Source organism: Mus caroli, unplaced genomic scaffold (assembly GCF_978045245.1).
Source record: "Mus caroli unplaced genomic scaffold, Mus_caroli_1 scaffold_11, whole genome shotgun sequence".
In the NCBI taxonomy this organism is placed as follows: Eukaryota; Metazoa; Chordata; class Mammalia; order Rodentia; family Muridae; genus Mus; species Mus caroli.
In genome coordinates, this window is record NW_028227266.1 from 93732539 (window position 1) to 93751597 (window position 19059).

The window sequence follows — 19059 nt, forward strand, 5'->3', positions numbered from 1 at the left end:
AACACCCATTCATGATAAAAGTCTTGGAAAGATCAGGAATTCAAGGCCCATACCTAAACATGATAAAAGCAATCTACAGCAAACCAGTAGCCAACATCAAAGTAAATGGTGAGAAGCTTGAAGCAATCCCTCTAAAATCAGGGACTAGACAAGGCTGTCCACTTTCTCCATACCTATTCAACATTGTACTTTAAGTCCTAGCCAGAGCAATTCGACAACAAAAGGAGATCAAAGGGATACAAATTGGAAAAGATGAAGTCAAAATATCACTTTTTGCAGATGATATGATAGTATATCTAAGTGACCCTAAAAATTCCACCAGAGAACTCCTAAGCCTGATAAACAGCTTCGGTGAAGTAGCTGGATATAAAATTAACTCAAACAAATCAATGGCCTTTCTCTACACAAAGAATAAACAGGCTGAGAAAGAAATTAGGGAAACAACACCCTTCTCAATAGTCACAAATAATATAAAATATCTTGGCGTGACTCTAACTAAGGAAGTGAAAGATCTGTATAATAAAAACTTCAAGTCTCTGAAGAAAGAAATTATAGAAGATCTCAGAAGATGGAAAGATCTCCCATGCTCATGGATTGGCAGGATCAACATTGTAAAAATGGCTATCTTGCCAAAAGCAATCTACAGATTCAATGCAATCCCCATCAAAATTCCAAATCAATTCTTCAACGAATTAGAAAGTGCAATCTGCAAATTCATCTGGAATAACAAAAAACCTAGGATAGCAAAAACTCTTCTCAAGGATAAAAGAACCTCTGGTGGAATCACCATGCCGGACCTAAAGCTCTACTACAGAGCAATTGTGATAAAAACTGCATGGTACTGGTATAGTGACAGACAAATAGACCAATGGAATAGAATTGAAGACCCAGAAATGAACCCACACACCTATGGTCACTTGATCTTCGACAAGGGAGCTAAAAACATCCAGTGGAAGAAAGAGCATTTTCAACAAATGGTGCTGGCACAACTGGTTGTTAACATGTAGAAGAATGCGAATCGATCCATTCCTATCTCCTTGTACTAAGGTCAAGTCTAAGTGGATCAAGGAACTTCACATAAAACCAGAGACACTGAAACTTATAGAGGAGAAAGTGGGGAAAAGCCTTGAAGATATGGGCACAGGGGAAAAATTCCTGAATAGAACAGTAATGGCTTGTGCTGTAAGATCGAGAATTGACAAGTGGGACCTCATGAAACTACAAAGCTTCTGCAAGGCTAAAGACACCATCAATAAGACAAAAAAACCACCAACAGATTGGGAAAGGATCTTCACCTATCCTAAATCAGATAAGGGACTAATATCCAATATATATAAAGAACTCAAGAAGGTGGACTCCAGAAAGTCAAATAACCCCATTAAAAAATGGGGCTCAGAACTGAACAAAGAATTCTCACCTGAGGAATACCGAATGGCAGAGAAACACCTGAAAAAATGTTCAACATCCTTAATCATCAGGGAAATGCAAATCAAAACAACCCTGAGATTCCACCTCACACCAGTCAGAATGGCTAAGATCAAAAATTCAGGTGACAGCAGATGCTGGCGAGGATGTGGAGAAAGAGGAACACTCCTCCATTGTTGGTGGGATTGCAAGCTTGTACAACCACTCTGGAAATCAGTCTGGCGGTTCCTCAGAAAATTGGACATAGTACTACCGGAGGATCCAGCAATACCTCTCCTGGGCATATATCCAGAAGATGTCCCAACCGGTAAAAAGGACACATGCTCCACTATGTTCATAGCAGCCCTATTTATAATAGCCAGAAGCTGGAAAGAACCCAGATGTCCCTCAACAGAGGAATGGATACAGAAATTATGGTACATTTACACAATGGAGTACTACTCAGCTATTAAAAAGAATGAATTTATGAAATTCCTAGCCAAATGGATGGACCTGGAGGGCATCATCTTGAGTGAAGTAACACAATCACAAAAGAACTCACACAATATGTATTCATTGATAAGTGGATATTAGCCCAAAACTTAGGATACCCAAGATATAAGTTACAATTTGATAAACGCATGAAACTCAAGAAGAATGAAGACCAAAGTGTGGACACTGTGCACCTTCTTAGAATTGGGAACAAAACACCCAGGGAAGGAGTTACAGAGACAAAGTTCGTAGCTGTGATGAAAGGATGGACCATTTAGAGACTGCTGTATCCAGGGATCCGTCCCATAATCAGCTTCTAAACGCTGACACCATTGCATACACTAGCAAGATTTTGCTGAAAGGACCCAAATATACTGTCTCTTGTGAGACGATGCCGGGGCCTAGCAAACACAGGAGTGGATGTTCACAGTCAGCTATTGGATGTATCACAGGGCTCCCAATGGAGAAGCTAGAGAAAGTACCCAAGGAGCTAAAGGGATCTGCAACCCTATTGTTGGAACAACATGATGTACTAACCAGAACCCTGGAGCTCTTGTCTCTAGCTGCATATGTATCGAAAGATGGCCTAGTCGGCCATCAATGGAAAGAGAGGCCCATTGGACTTGCAAACTTTATATGCCCCAATATAGGGGAATGCCAGGGCCAAAAGAATGGGAATGGGTGGGTAGGGAAGTGGGGGGCGCTATGGGGGACTTTTGGGATAGTATTGGAAATGTAATTGAGGAAAATATGTAATAAAAATATTAAAAAAAAAAAAGAAAGTTGTCCTATAGAGTCATTTCTGTTGCAGGAGGACCTGCAACATGAGGCCATCATGTGGCCAGGTAGTTTCTAGGAGCAACTAGTAGCAACACATTTTAGGGGATGCAGTGAAGGAAGAATATCAAGAATGAATGGTTTTGGAAACCCAGATATTTGACTTAATTATAACATTTTGAGAAATGATAATTCAGTAGGATCCAGAATGGAAGGTTGCCAAAATTATGGGTGGGACCAACACAATCCTACTTTCCATCAAAGTCATGGGCTGGACCAATGAGATCTCACTTTCCTTCAAAGTCATAGATGGAGCCAATGGGATCTCATTTTCCTTACTATGTACACTCTCACTATCACTCAGGCTCAAGTCTCCTTTACCACCTCTTCTTCCTTTCTTTTACTTTCATCTCCCCCTCCTCACTGCCTGCTTTTGCACCATGAATTTACTATGCCACAGAATACTTTGTACTAAATACATCACATGTACCAAAGATTCTTATCTCTCTAGACCAGGGGATAGTCAGAAAAACTTATGCTAAAGTTTTCATGGGACATTTACTTTTACATACTTTCTTCAGAACTATTTCAGATCAGAGACAGGGAGGGGAGGAAGAGGGAGAGAAAGAGGAAGGGAGGGAGAGAGAGAAACAGAAACAGAAACGGTAAAAAGGAAGTTACCATTTGAATCAGGAAGGAAGATTCCCCTAAGAAATGATTATCTAGTTCCTTCCAGATGCCATTTTAAGAGCTTTCAAATGTTGATGCATTTAATTGTCATAGCAACACTATATAGTGGGTACTGTTATAATTTTATAGAAATGGGAATACAAATAGTTTAAGTAAGTTGATCAAGGTCACACAGCCTGTGAGACAGAGCCAAGATCTACACCCAGATCTCAAATCCAGATACTCACTGCTCCCTCAGTCACCAAGCCTTTTTCATTTCCGGACCACAGTATTGTAGACAAAAATAAAGTCCATTATTGAGAAATAGTAGACAGAGTCTTAGTTGTGCCCGTGACTCTTAAGTAATGCACTGAAAAATAAAGACCCTTATTAGTGTTGTTCATCAAGTTACAGTAGTTCATTTATTTCACATTTCTTAGATGGAAGGGGCTGTGCACATTTATCTCCCAGTTTCTGCTGAGCAGCCAGTTCCAGAAAAGGGTAAATCGATAACCTGGACTTATTTCCAACTTATAAAATGAATATTTAAACACTACTGGGTATTTCTGGTCATAATATTTTCAAAGCTATTGGGTCTATCTACCTCAAAACCCTAGTGATGAGATCTGCTCTACCTGCCCCCACACCAGATTGTAGTGTACACAGGCCTCTCAAACTGTTCTGAGGGACAGCAGTGAACATATTAACAGTATACGTCTTCTTAACTTCTCTTATCCTTTCAAGATGTTTATCCATTAATAATTTAGCCATTGAGATTGGCACAGGGGTCAAGTCACAAGATCTGAGGTTGCTTGAACAATGACATTTCTCCCTTAGGTTGAAATTTAAAACAACAGCTCTGATGTACTATCTAAGATCATGAGCTCTTTCCACTTTTTAACACCCCACCCCCACCCCAGCTGCTGTACCCAATTCAAAAGTTTAGTGTCATGACTGGAAACCAGATCCCAATGACATGCCTTTCAAGGAGCAAGGACCTAAAGGTTGAGTTCTCTAGAACCTTGGCAGTGCAGGGAGGGTACCTCCCCAGGAACAGCTGGCTTTTGCAAAGTCTATTTCTTGTGTATCTCTCCTCCATCCTGCCTCATTCCTCCCCCAAATCCATGTAGCACTGATAATGAGATTCAGCTTAAACAGAACTTTGTGGCCTTCTTAGCCCCATGGAGAACTCTGTCCAGCTTTCTAGGACACATTGTATCTTGACACATTTGCTAAGAACTCTGTAATGAACATGACACCCTTTGAGATCCACTTTTATGACCATTTCTACAGGACGCCTCTTTGGTGCCTTGTCTCTCCAAACCCACTTCTGTGACTAGTTCCTTGCTTACAACCTAAAGCTTAATGTGACAGGAGGTCAACACTCTTCCTGTCCATACTGGGAAGTAAGGCTTGCTTAAAATCCTAGAACTCTGCTATCTGACAGTGTGGGTATATGCATTTCTCAACAGGATGATGGTAATATGGAGATAGACAATTTCATTGATTCTTTATTTGAGTGTACATTACAAGCACTCATTGAACAGCCCTCTAATCAACACTCACATAGGAATTTTATAAGTGCTTCAGAAACTCACAGTTATGGAGGAATATTATCATCTCTATTTACCAGGTGGTGGAACTGTTATGAGTATGATGACTTGCCTCAAGTCCTCCAAGCAAGAGGTGCCAACGCTCTGACATGAGTAACAAGGCACAAGGGAGATTCTCAGAGTTGTATTGAGCATGCCAGCAGTACCCACAGCATGGCTCCATCTACTCAGTGCCTAACAGATATCCTATAGGGATAGTTCATTTTAAGACTTGCCTAAGTTTTGCAAGACTCTTTCACTTCTTTCGTTCTACATACTTGAGGTCATCCTATCATCCTTAGCATAGACTTGCACATGCTAAGCACCAGGCTGTGTCATAGCCATACAAAGAGTAACAAGGCCCAGGTGAGACTGAACAAAGCTTGAACTGTAGGTGAGGAAGCTAGCAGGTTTCCTTAAGGAAGCCCAAGCATCGATGCTTGTACTCACTGCTTCCCCCACTTACTCCTGCACGCAGGAAGGTCCAGCCCCCATTCCATCTAAGCAAAGGCTCTGGTACCCAAGAAACAACTCTCTTTAAGGTGAATGCAACAATGCTGCTCAACTGCTCATGAAGATTTTTTTTTTTTTTTTTTTTTAGTTTTTCGAGACAGGGTTTCTCTGTGTAGCCCTGGCTGTCCTGGCACTCACTTTATAGACCAGGCTGGCCTCGAACTCAGAAATCCGCCTGCCTCTGCCTCCCGAGTGCTGGGATTAAAGGCGTGCGCCACCATGCCCGGCCTACGAAGATTATTTTTGTTTGTTTGTTGCTCTTGTGTATTTTAATAAATAAGTAATAAAATGTTTACATTATGAACCGACTAGCTATGTGATTCTATTCTCCTTTCCTCAGCCACTTTATTTTAGAAAAAAGGGAGAAGGCAGTCAGGAAGGACAATATTAACGCCCCTGATATCAAACACAGATAAAAGATTAAACAAAATTATAGTACAGGCATAAGATAGTGGACTTTGTATAAGTGTGCATTCTTAAAATGGAACCACAGCCTCTGAGAAATGCAACGTCACCCAAGTTTCCCTTTGTGCATGACTTTCTGTGCAGACTCCCTGAATTCCAGCCATAACCACGCAGCAGCTATGCCCTGAAGGTGCCCTGAACTTGCCTGCCTCACTGCCTTTCCTTGTATTCTCTTCAGTGCCTGGAATAGCTTCTCCCCATCACTGTCTGTTGATCCAACATCAAATACCATCTCCTTTAGTCTAAAACAATATTTCCCCTTTGTAAATGGTTTGTATCTATCACAGCACCACCCTCAGCACCGTGCATGCCATCCATCTCTTAGGATTTTCTGCTTAGAGATGGCTTCCATGTACCAGCTGGTATTTAATTTTGTTTCCATCCTGTAGGATTCTCCACCTGTCTCCAGCACCCTGTGTGTAATGCTTCACCCAGCACATAGCAGGCACCTAGTGATTATATTCTGGAAAGACTTATGACTAACAAATTCAGTGGAGTACCTCCCTGGTCCAAGGGTTTATTATGCTTTTCTCTTCTAATAAGTCAAACATCACATGGAGTTGGGCAAACACAGGCGCTCTCAGGTCTTAGTAGACAGAATTAGGACAACATCTCCCCAAAGACCATAGCTCAAATCAGTGGGGCCAGCACAATGAGTTGAGGTCATACACGGGGAATTTTTGTTAATGTACACTTTCTCACATATATCATAAAGAAATATATTTAGCATGTCATACTTACAATTGTGTATGTATTCTTCAGTGAAAGATTTCGTAGGTGAATAAAAGTGAAATTGGTTTAAAGAAAAGCAGACCATAAATAATGGTATAAGGTGTCACCAGTTGATACTGTGGATATCAGGAACAACCAGAAAAACATTTCTAGGGAGTTAGAGGTGGGAGGGGTAAAGATATACCAGTTCAAGGGGTCAGATCCACTGCTGGCACAACCTCTAGAACTTTAGAGTTATTCACAAACCTCCATTGCTGTAAATAGATAGATAGATAGATACATACATACATACATACATACATACATACATACATACATACTTCTATTTGGAAGAAAGGAAGAAATACAGATAGACAAAAAGAAAAGAAGGAAGGAAGGAAGGAAGGAAGGAAGGAAGGAAGGAAGGAAGGAAGGAAGGAAGGAAGGCAGGCAGGCAGGCTTTTATTTGAAAGAAAGGAAGGTTTCTCCCTTTCATGCCTCTTGACAGAAATGGAGAGTTGTGCTGGTGAATGTCAAGGTAAACTGAGACTTCCTTGCTCCAGCACTAGGTTTTCATCAGCCCTGGGGTTTAACACCTTGCAGGGGATTGGCAATTACAAAAGACAAAAGGTGTGTTTGCACCATGGCTTTGCTGGAAGCCTAATACTCCACAGAAGGAGAGGTTCCTCACAGGAGGCTTTCCCTCAGGTACACTGCAGGGCTGCCTTCACCACCATTCACCTTCTTCATCCAATTAAGAGATCAAAGGAGAAACGTTGGCCTGCTTTGGAGGTTTAATGGTGCCCACAGAAATCCAAAGAAGATTTAAAACTACCCCTTTCCTTACATATCTTCCTGTGGGAAGGCTGGAACCCACTTGCTCCCTCTCCTAACTAGTCTCTAGAGGCAGAGAGCCAGAGCAGAGAGTGAGCAGGCTCTCATCATCCTGGCCTAAGAGACTTTGTTCCTTTGTGGATAATCCTGTGTAATCTCCATCAGCCTGTCTGGGGTCCCTTTCCCTCTCCACACAGCTACAAAGTCCTTTCCAGAATTCACTGCCAAGTTCTTCCTTTCTTCACCCTGACTAATTTTAAAGACTTGATGTTAAAATTAAAATGACGAAAAATAATTCTAAAATCGAACTTTGTTAGTCTCCTCCAATCCTTCCAGGTTTAGCACAGCCTGCTCCTTTTAATGCTATACTGTAAGGAGGTCACAGCTATAATAGGACACACCTTGGCCCTCTTATTAGCATTCTGGAGTTTAAAGCTTTCATTTTAAAAAATCAAATATAGCATCCTCAAAAATATCTAAGTAAGCCAACCATGATGGTTCATGCTTAAAGTCTCATTTGGAAAGCTGATACAGGAGGATGTCCATGAGTTGGGGCCAGACTGGGCTACACGGTATAACCCTGTCTCAAAACAAACAAATAAAGAAATTAACTAAACAGACTGCCTATTGGTGGGTCACGTGGAGATCTGTCTGTTGGCACCATAAGAGCTAGAGATGAGAAATGACCCTGGGTAATCACTGCTGTTTATCTCTGTGGGAGAGCAGGGCCTTCGCCTGTCCAGGGAGTTAATACTGCGGTGTTCGGCAGACCACCAGGGCTCTTTTCCCACAGGGTTACACTGGAGAGAGAAATGTTTTGTGGCTTATGACAAGATCACGGCAGAATATTTTGTGCATGCTGTGATTTGTATCACCCATTTGTGCACAGGCCATAAAAGTGCAGTTTTTATCAGGGACATTTGTTGAATATAGAACAGCGTTGAAGACATATGGCCACTAAATAATTCACAGCTATCTATCTTCTCAGCAGATCCCATATACACCTACCATGTTTTAATGCCTAGTTTGCTCAGAAACAATATTCTTTACGGCTCTCCCTATATAAAAATGTTTACTGACTGGCAATACTATATGGATACCATGGGATTGGAGCTGGAAGACAAGGAATGTTTGCTGCTTTCCCTGCCTCTTTCCTTCTCCGTTGGTTGACCTCACCAGCACCCAGCCTCATTGGAAAGTGTGCTACTCCCAGAAGGTGGTATGCTATTCTGACTGTCACTGACAATGCTCTTCTCTTGTCTTTTCAGCTCTATATCCATCTATAGTCCCAAGGAGAATCCCAACACGTTTGACACGGCAGCGTTCTTCCAATCCGTGGGCAATTTCCTAGGGATCTTTGCCGGCTCCTTTGCAATGGGCTCCGCGTATGCAGTTGTTACCGCACTGATATCCTTTGCTGTTATATGGAATCCGGGGACAGTGCAGAGCAGCCAGCATACATGAAATGTGCTTAAGCTGAATGACCTCCTCAGCAGCTTCAATTCAATACAGCGCTGCTGAGCCCATTCCAGTGCTGTGTGATCCCATGAGGCACTGGATCAGTAGCAGTAGTAGAGGAAGCAGGTTCTTCCTCTGTCCACAGCCAAACCTACCACTGTTGAGAATACCTTCTCTTAGACAGCCTTGGAAAAATCTGCACCTATGGAAAGTTTTGGGCATAGGGCATCAAGACTGACTACAGGAAGGTAAAGAGAAAGGATGGAAGATACAAGATTAAAAACAGAATAGCATCAAGTACAGTTGATAAGGCAAGGGCATTCTGCTGTTGGTCTGCAGCTGATAGGGTAAGCTAAGACAATGACCAGTAGGGGTCTAAAAAGCTTCCCAATTGTATTGTGAGGGTGGGGAGTGAATAAATAATGCCTGCTATATGTGGGTTCCTTTTTTGTCTTAATCATTAGATAGAGCTATGGCAGAGGTCACATGCTGCCTGCACTAGAGTAGATGGCGGGAACATGGACTGAGGGTGTAACACGTGCCAGGGCTTCAGGCTCCTCCTTATATGAATCCATCCTGTAGCATTTATACCCTCTCTTTACTCAGGAGATTAAGGCGGTAAGGGGCCACCTATACTAACTCTGGGTCCCTTAATAGGAACAATGAACATGATGATAATACTATCACTTAGGATTTACTGGGAACTTTGTCACCCCATTAATAACCTAAGCGTTTGTTTGTTTGTTTGTTTGTTGTTGTTGTTTATCTCAGACACTTTGTACAATGATCCTGGAAGGTAGATCCTGTATCTACAGTTGAAGAATCCCTAACAATTAAACAATTTGATTGTGGTCGTACTGCTCAGGTGTTTCAGGGCTGGGATTCCAAAGCAGGCTTTTTATTCTGACAGTGCAGACTAGGTGGGAAAGTTGAAATCAGACCCCCCACTCCCAGGCTGCGGAGCAGAATGTGTGGCTAAAGAAGTGAACAGGCTGATAAGGAAAGGGGACAGTCACGGAGGCTAGAAGTCTGCTGGGGGTCAGGTCAAATCTGCAAGAAAGCATTGAAACGGATGTGACAAGGACCAAGGGAAAGTTCTCCAGGACAGTGCTGGGGCCAATTGGTTGGCATTTGGTGGCTTTAAGGCTCTATAGATAGGCTATGGGGAAGACAGGTGTGTACAGCTGTCTGTCTACCCCTCCCTAACCTGGCCATCTTGTCAATCAATGGTGAGGTAGTCTCTTCAGGTCAGGCCTGCAGGCTCTAGACTTGGATTTTAACTCAGAACTAATGACTTCTTGGAGAAGGATAAAGGAAGAGGTGTTCTATAGCTTATTTAGATACAGAGCTAATCTGATAACCAAGTGTTAGCTCCCCCCCCCAAGAACGCCAGGGCCAAATAATGGGAATGGGTGGGTAGGGAAGTGGGGGAGAGGGCATGGGGGACTTTTGGGAGAGCATTGGAAATGTAATTGAGGAAAATATGTAATACAAAAAATTTAAAAAAAAAAACCTAGTAAGGATTAAGAGAACACTCCTGAGGAGCTGCAAAGCATTCCTCCTAAGTAACAAAGGGGCTGTGGGGTGTGGGAAAGAACCCAGGTAAGCCCATGTTTTACTCCATATAAAGTCACATCCAGTTCTTTAGAGAAGATAGTGCATATTATGGAGAAAAAAAAAGCCTCTGCTATGGAATATTTATGTTCAGTGTTTGGCTTGACCACATACACCTTCCAGGAAGAGTGTTTTACTGGAAGAGTGTTTTAAAGAAGTTGACCTAAGCTACTAACAGAGATTTCTCCATAGCTCTTAGTATGTGACAGTGCTGTTCTGAGTGTATCATTCTATACAGGTGCATGTGGCAATAAGCAGACAGATAACACCCTCATTCAATTTCCCCTCAGAGAATTGGAGGCACCAAGTGGGCTAGGTCTATGACTACCAGAGCACAGAATTTTGACTCCTACTATTCTTGTTTGTTTCTTTGTTTGTTTGTTTGAGACTCCTACCATTCTGAGTCTCGGTATTCTGGTCTTCTAAAACTTAACAAATCACTGTCCACATAACCATCCCATTTCTCTTTCTAAACTTGGGGGAGATGTATTATTCTTATTGCCAAGTCACATGGGACAGAAATGAGGACGAGGCTAGTATACTGCTTAGTAGTCACACACTCAGTGTGTGTGGTCAAGGCAAGGCCTGAACACAAATATTCCACCCCAGAGGTTAAATGTCAGGCCTTTCTCTCCATAACATGTACTATCTTTTAATGTCAAATAGGTTTCATTATTTTCTTCTAAAAGCATTAGATTATAAGCCAATCATACCTCATTATTTTTTAAGAGCATTTTGTGCCTAACAAACATGTTAGCAATGTGACAACGTCCCATCATTGCAGACTGTTAACTATCTCCCCATAACCCATTTTCTGCCCAGATTGGGTCAGCATCCTTTATCTAGTTAGTTAGTTATTTTTCTAATTTGGAATTTACAGATTATTGCCTAAGTATCACCTTTGTCGAAATGAATGAATTTTTTGCCAAAGGTTATTTTATTTGACTTAAAAATCAGAGTAATTCTCCTCCATCTATTTATACTAGGAGAGAATGAGCAGTTCACTTCTCATTATGAGCAACTGCCTTCCCTGCTCTATGTCCAGCCCTAGGGGAGAGGGTGCCACAGAGGGGCCTGCATCAGGCTACATCCTAGAGTCCAGGACCATCACCTCCTCGAAGGGACTCTTCTGATTCCAAGGCACAATCTTTTGTTTGCCCTTCCTCTCTCTGCCAGTGTTTCTGAGGTGACACACCAGGGGCCAAACCACATTCAGGAGAGTTCATACCCACAGCCTGCTGGAATACAATCTTAGTAGAGACTCTTTAAAATAATTGAATTTTTGTGAGTGTGTTCAGCCTGCAGTGGAGCATGGACCATGGACGTCACGCTAACTCCTTGAGTCCTGGGTGCTACCCCTACTCAGATATGAATAAACAGACTCTGGCTCTGCAACTGTCGTCGCCAAGTCCATTCCTCTTAGGCAACAAGGAGATTGAGTTATAAAAACAGTTGTTGTGTTCCTTAACACGCCTTGTCACTTGACCAAATTTACCAAGCTCCGTGAGTTCCCAATGCTGGAGACAGGCCTGTTTTTCCTCCTTTCTTGGAGTGCCTTCCTGTCTGCAGAGGCTGCCGGCTTAACAGGTCAGTGCTTTATGCTACAATGTGAGCAAGGCCTGTGAATGTGGATTGTTGTATGTGTCTCGGTGTGGAATCTTCCCAGCCCAGCAGGAGAGGGAATGAAGTCTCTCTTAAATAGTGAATTGAATGGATTCTATCAAAATCAGCCTCTGCCGAGCTCCCTGGGGAGAAATAATAAAAAATAATTCATCCACTTTGTGCAAAATAGTTTAACAGGATGATTTCAAAATGTTCTTGTCTTCCTTTTGGACAGGAGGGGATGGTGAAAGGGACTGGCCAATAGCTATGATGGATGAAATTACAAATGAAAAGCTGCATGCACTGTGAAGGGACACACACACCCAGCCTCGCTAGGGAGAAAGAAGTCAGTGGCTTCTGGCTCCCAGCAGCAGGCTCTGGTGTGGGCAGCCTCTCCTCTCCAGAGTGTGCACATCTCACACACATCATGTTCATAATCTCTGCAAGGCTGCCTGGAAAAGTGAGAACACCAAATGCTGGTGGGTGGCTCTATAGTCTAGTGTCACATATGGCAGAAAGTCTACAGAGCCCTCCGAGGTTGTAGAGTTGATCTAGGGAAAACTGTCTTAAGACTCATGGGCTTTAGATTCTTTGCTATGGATTCCTCAACCAAACTGTTGGTCTGTCACTGTGGGGGCCTGTACTGGGGTAGCTATACCAACTGGCACTTTACATGTATGAGAGTCACCAGAGCTCTTTAGCCTGACTCTACTTCTCTAAAGGTTCAGTACCTGGCATTTATTTACCTACCACATTTTAACTGTCAAGAAATCTGTGGACTCACGACAACACCATTACTGATAGTAAAAATCTGTGTTCTTGGGATATTTTCAATCTAATGGATGAATAACCTAAGCAACAATTAAAATGGACACTCATTGAGGATGCTCCACAAACCACTGTCCCAGATGATTTCAATCTACAGAAAGACTCAAAACTAAAAAGTGTCCCAGTCCACTGTGTGCTGAGTTGTGAGGCTGAGATTTAAAGCTACAAACTTCAAATCCAAACTCTTAGGCAGTCCCATGACAAATAAGCCTCCCCTGTGGCAGACCAGGCCAACCTCCAACAGAGGGTCATTGGGTCCCAGGAGCCTGCCTTGCCCATTTGCTGTTGGTCCTCTCTGGCCTGTTACTGCATATCATTTTAGCATGCTAACCAGTTGATAAACTGACCTGAAACACTGCAAAGCCTCATGGGTCCTGTATTCCCACAGGCTTCTAGCCAGAAATCTGCCTTGAAAGTTCTCATGATACTCAAATCAAGGTGTCACCACTGGATGCCACCTTCTGGGCACTTTATCCAAATTATTGCCATGCAAAGACTGTTATGTTTTCATGTTACTAAGGAGTTTGCTGAAATGCTGTGCATTTGGGGCACACAATAGATAATACCATTTAAGTGAAATGACCTCTTACATCACAGTTACTCGAAAACATTGTTTCCCCTTTCTTCTGTGCCTTGTTCTATAGTTAACTTGTAAAGTTATCTACGTTACACCAACAGGAACAATAACTATTAACCTTCTAGGAAGATTAGGGAGTGTATTCTAATACAGATGCACGCACACACACACATACACACACACACACACACCTAAGACATGTACATTTCTATGATTGAAGATCTTCTATTTCAGAGTCTATTCAACTACATCTTGCTCTAGAAAGGACGTCTAAGGTTAGAGTCCACAGGAAACCCTGTATGGTGGTTCTTCTTACCTTGCTCTTTCACCAGACTTCTCAACCTGCTTGTCATGGGGCCTCTTAGTTAAGAATAAACATTCATGCTCTGGGATAGAGATTTCCTACAAAATTAGATGGCTGTGTGTTGCTATAGTTTGCCAATAAGCATGACTCTGAGCTCTCTGGAACTCTTACTGGATGCCTAAGGACCTCACAAGTGGACAATAGCAGGTATGGGCTTTGGTAATAGGAAGACCCCAGGATCTATGACTGCACTCGGCAGCAGGGTTTCCTGAGCAGTACTTCAGACTGGAGCAATATGCCTAAGAGACATTTGATTCAGACCAAGCTAGCTATGAGCATTTCCTACTGCCAAAGACCAAGGCCGGAAGGTCCAAATCACTTATGTGTTTATTTGTTATTTAATCCTTGCCGATTTCCAAACTGGATTTGTAACAACTCATAATACCAGCCATGCACATTATGGGGCCTCTTAGTTGAGAATAAACATTCGTGTTCTGGGATAGTTTTTCTGCAAAATTAGGTGGCTGTGTGTTGCTATAGTTTAGCATGGATATGGCTCTGAGCCCTCTGCTAACCAAAGTCAAAAGAGAGCATGTTAACTAACTCAGGACTAAAACAGCCTTGTCAAAGAAAGTCACATTTATTTATAAAGATGTGCAAAACATTTTAAGTGGGAGTTAATAAAATTTTAGGAGTTTTTACCAGTTGGATCATCATATGCAGAGTTTGAACAGCAGAATGGAAATGTCTTAGTAACCATTCTGGGAAACTTGGAAACTTGTTCTTCATATGTCACTCCTCATATTCACTGCCAATGAAATCTGAGGTTCTGATAGCCAATGCAATCTAATCTCATCTCATGCTAATGGGACCATCCTAGGCTAGAAGTAAATTAGTATGGTGCAAAGATAAAAGCTAGGGATGTTTTAAAAATACTTACCTAATGAATATGCAGCAGTAAATAGAGTGGTGTATAAAATGGAATGAGCTAAGGAATGATGGAGACCAGCAGTCATGGGGGCTTGCTTGCCTGGCACACTAACAACGCGGCACGCAGGATCTGGATATTATACCCATAAGCCACCTTTTCCCAGAAAGATTCCCTGAGCCTGAGCATCACCAAGTAGGCCCTCAAGAACATCACCCCAGAAGCTGGACAGTGAGCCTTCCATGTCTACTTCATTTCTTTTGTAGGTTCTATGAGTTGGTTTTCACATAAGACTTGCTTTGAAAACAGGATTTCTGCCATTTTGACTATAGCATGTTTGTTTTTATCATAGATATCATCATTGTTAACTTGCTTCAATGGAAAGAAATTTACTGTAGAAAATGTTAAAAATATATATTTGTAGAAGGAAACAAATTTAGAAATAGCTTGTATCATTACTTCCTATTTATAGCCATTATTAATGTTCTACTGTGTCCACTTAAGAAAAGTAATAAACAGCTAACAGTTTATAACAATTGCTTTTTATGACATTCAATACTATGGTACATAAACTTACCTTAGCTTATTCTACCAAGCCTTTCCATTGTTTACAGGTTTTAATACTAATATTTTTGAAGTACTACTCCTTATAGCTAGTTATAAGGATTTTTAGTTATATAACTACCTGAAAACAATTTCTGGGCTAATATCTTAAGTTTACGGGAGCTACCCTAACTGTCTTTGGTAATAGTCAGACTTCCCTTGTGCTGCAGCTAACATGGGCATTCACTCGCAACATCAACCTATTAAACACACTGATCTTATCACTGAGTTCTGTTTCCCTCTGCACTCCCCTCTTACTGAACAAAGGCATCCTAAGGGCATGCTGCTGTTTGTCAGCATCTCTTCTATGCCAACCCACCTGTAAGCTCTTGGTCCTCCTTTCTTCTCAGTCAACTCCTCATCTTGCCACCTTTTGTTCTCATTGCCCTTTATCAAGAAAGGTAAGCTGTCATTTATCATATACTTCAACTCGTACTTGCCCTTTTATTTTAGTGTGTGTGTGTGTCTGTGTGTCTCTGTGTGTGTGTATGTGTGAGCACATGCATGTTCCCTTGTATGTATGTGGTGCTCATGAATGTAAAGGCCAGAGGTTGACATACATACTTTCTTTGGTTGCTCTCCACCCTATAATATTGAGGCAAGGTCCTCACTAAGTCATCACTCACTGACTTAGCTTGTCTGGCTAGCCAATGCTCTAAGGGATCCCATTCTCTACCTCCCAAATGATGGGATTACAAGTGGGGGCCATAGCCCGATTGTCATTTCCATGAGTGCTGGGGAGGGATCTGAACTTTGGTCCTCATGCTTTTTCAGCAGGTCCTTTAGTCATGGAATTGAAATTGTCTCTCCAGCCTCCTTTTCCTTTTTAAATACATTACATCTTGTTTGCTTCTCTCATGTAACATGGTTAGTGTAGACATTTTCAAGTTTTGAGTAAGTTTATCCTCTTTCTATAAGACCCTCACATTTCTTTAATGATAATATATCCTTCGTTGTGGTAGTTGTATGGCTTTATTTGTGGAGTAGAATAGGGAACTGATTTTCTTCCCAGACAATAAGCCACTTGTTCTAGCGCCCCATGGATTTAAATCTGTCTGTGTACTCGTGTATTAATTGTGTGTATGTTCTGGGGTTCCTGTTGTTCACTTAGCTTTTGATCTTCACTCATTAAATTATCTCAGCTTCATGGTTTATCTTAATATCCAATAGGTAAGGACTGGAGAGATGACTGATGGCTCAGTGGTTATGAGCACTGACTACCCTTCCAGAGGACCTAGGTTTGGTCCCCAACATACACATTTTGCTAACAACCATCTGTAACTCCAACTCCAGAGGATCCAATGTCCTCTTCTAGCTTCCATAGATGCTGCAAGCATGTGCTACACAGAAAAACGTGCCTTCAGAGGCAAAACACCATATACATAAAATAAAAATAAATCTCAAAAATTAATATAGGTATATAAAAGTATGTCTCCAATAGATCAATCTCCTACATCTCCGCCCCATTTTAAAAGGCTCTCTGCTATCTGTAGTATTCATAGTTTTATAATTCTAAATGAATTGAAAATGATGTTATGTTTCAAACAGAAAATAATTTGAGAATTATATCTCTATTTATTTAAGTCTTTTTATGGCCCTTAGTAAATTTTTATGATTATCTTCATACTAGACTTACAAATTACTTTTTAAGTATCTCTTTAGCTATTTTATAATATGGGGTTCTACCAGGGATGAGGACTTGCTTGTCCATACACATCTAGATCTCACTATCTTACTTCATTTACTCTTTGTGGTTCTGAAACACAGTACTGACCTGATACATAGGCTTAAAGGACAGATGTTGCAATAGGCTACAAGGTCCACAAAGTCACGATTAAAGCATCAAAGGCACTCAGTCTGTATCTTTTGGTGTGTGTGTGTGTGTGTGTGTGTGTGTACATGTACACACAAATACATGGGTCAGCGATCTATAACCGGTGTCTTCTTCAATCTCTTTAATTCAATCTCACTGAATCTACAACTTACCTATTTGACTACACTGGCTGACCACCAAGTCCCGTGGGTTCTCCTGTCTCTACCTCCTCAATACCAGGATTACCAGATGCTGCTGTCCTCAGTTTTGTTTTGTTTTCTTTTGTTTTGTCTTTTTTAAAAGATCTGGATTTCGAGGCACTGAGATCAGGTCTTCAGTCTACATACTGAGTCTCCCAAGCCTTGATGCTTGTCTTTTGAAACTTTGAATAAGTCAGTATAGTTCATCAGAGAAGCAAATTTCTCTACTATGCATCCCCGGCTCCATGATAGAGTAGGACGCTCCTCTGTACCTGACAGAATTCCCAGAGTTCCTTTCTGGCTACTGGTCAGGCTATCCCAGGACAGATCCATAGACCAAGTTAATAATCATCATGAATTTCATTAACCTATAATTTGGTTTCCATATGTACTAAGCTAAAAATTAAGACATGTGGATAGGAAAACAACCTAGTAGAGGAATGTAGTAGTCATGTGCTAGTACATCTGATTACCACCCATTCCCACTTCCAATGATAGCAATATATTAATGTAATTTAAGAAATCTCATGCGCACGAGCACACACACACACACACACACACACACATCACTCCATTGGATAATAGAGTCTTAAGCAAGTGTTTCACCCCCCTTACTAAAATGATTGGCAGCTTCTGTAGTCAGGTCCACCAAACCCTTTTCCTGGAATGCAAATCTTTAGGAGAGAGACAGGAAGATGTATAAGTTCTGGTACCTGTCCTTTGCAATAGCAGAACCTCATTCTATTCCTTCCTGCCAATTAAACCCTAGTAGTGGTCTGGTGCATTTTCTCCCCTGAGACTTACCGTGTATCCTTCCAATAAATTCCCTCTGGTGAAAGTAGCCAGGGTCTGTTTGGATTGCTCACAAAGAAGCCTAAACAGGATCAAGGAAATAATGATCTACTAGCCACCCACAAGTTGATGACAGACCAGGAAGGAAATGAGGTTCAAAGGCAGCACAGCCTTGAGTCAAGAGTACTTGGGGCCGTCTTATGCCAGGTGCATACTTAAGAAACAAACCAACAAACAAAAATCAAGCTTTTTAAAGATAGTTTGCATGGTGCACATGATCCTTGTCATTTCAGCTTCGTATTAGACTCATCACAAGCCCTCTCACTTCCACATCTCCAACATTCTCTTCAGTGGTTACTAATTTGATGATGATCATTTGATTTATTTCCACCATCTTTTCCTTTGATTTTTTTGCCACTTCAATGTCTGCCACAACCTCATCTCCGTCTCTTGGAAACCACCTGCGAGCATTCAATAGTCACACAGAAGAACTTGGTTTTATAGGAAACAAGTGGCTTTTAGACATGCAAATGAAGGCTGGCATTTCTGTTCCTCGGAAGTTTGATGCTACTGGAAATGCTACTACAAGTGCAGTTGGGGAAGCTTACTTAGGAAGACTGGACAGGTATAAAGTGCAAATGTGAAAAGCCTTCTGAGGAGAGGAGAGTGCACACATTGAGATGGGCAGTGGGGATTCTCCACATCACAGTGAGAAGAGCCCAGCAAGGAAGAATTTATGAGGCTGTGTGTGCCTGGCTTTCATAGCCAGCTGTCTTTGGGCTCTTCAGCTGACTCACAGGAACTGGGGCAAGCCATTCTTTTAATTGGCTCTTATCTCTTCACTGCTAGAGCAAAGGGGTTTCATTAGTTTCCAGGGAGAGAC

General features: G+C 41.7%; 1 protein-coding gene across 1 annotated transcript in view; it reads left to right on the plus strand.

Moving 5' to 3' along the window:
• Slc9a9 (solute carrier family 9 member A9) overlaps positions 1 to 19059 on the plus strand; it is a 565781-nt gene that overhangs the window by 246745 nt on the left and 299977 nt on the right. Inside the window, exons 7-8 of the mRNA XM_085827898.1 lie at positions 8726 to 8864; positions 12011 to 12116. Coding sequence (XP_085684024.1) covers positions 8726 to 8864; positions 12011 to 12116 — 245 coding nt within the window. The remainder of the gene's footprint in view (positions 1 to 8725; positions 8865 to 12010; positions 12117 to 19059) is intronic.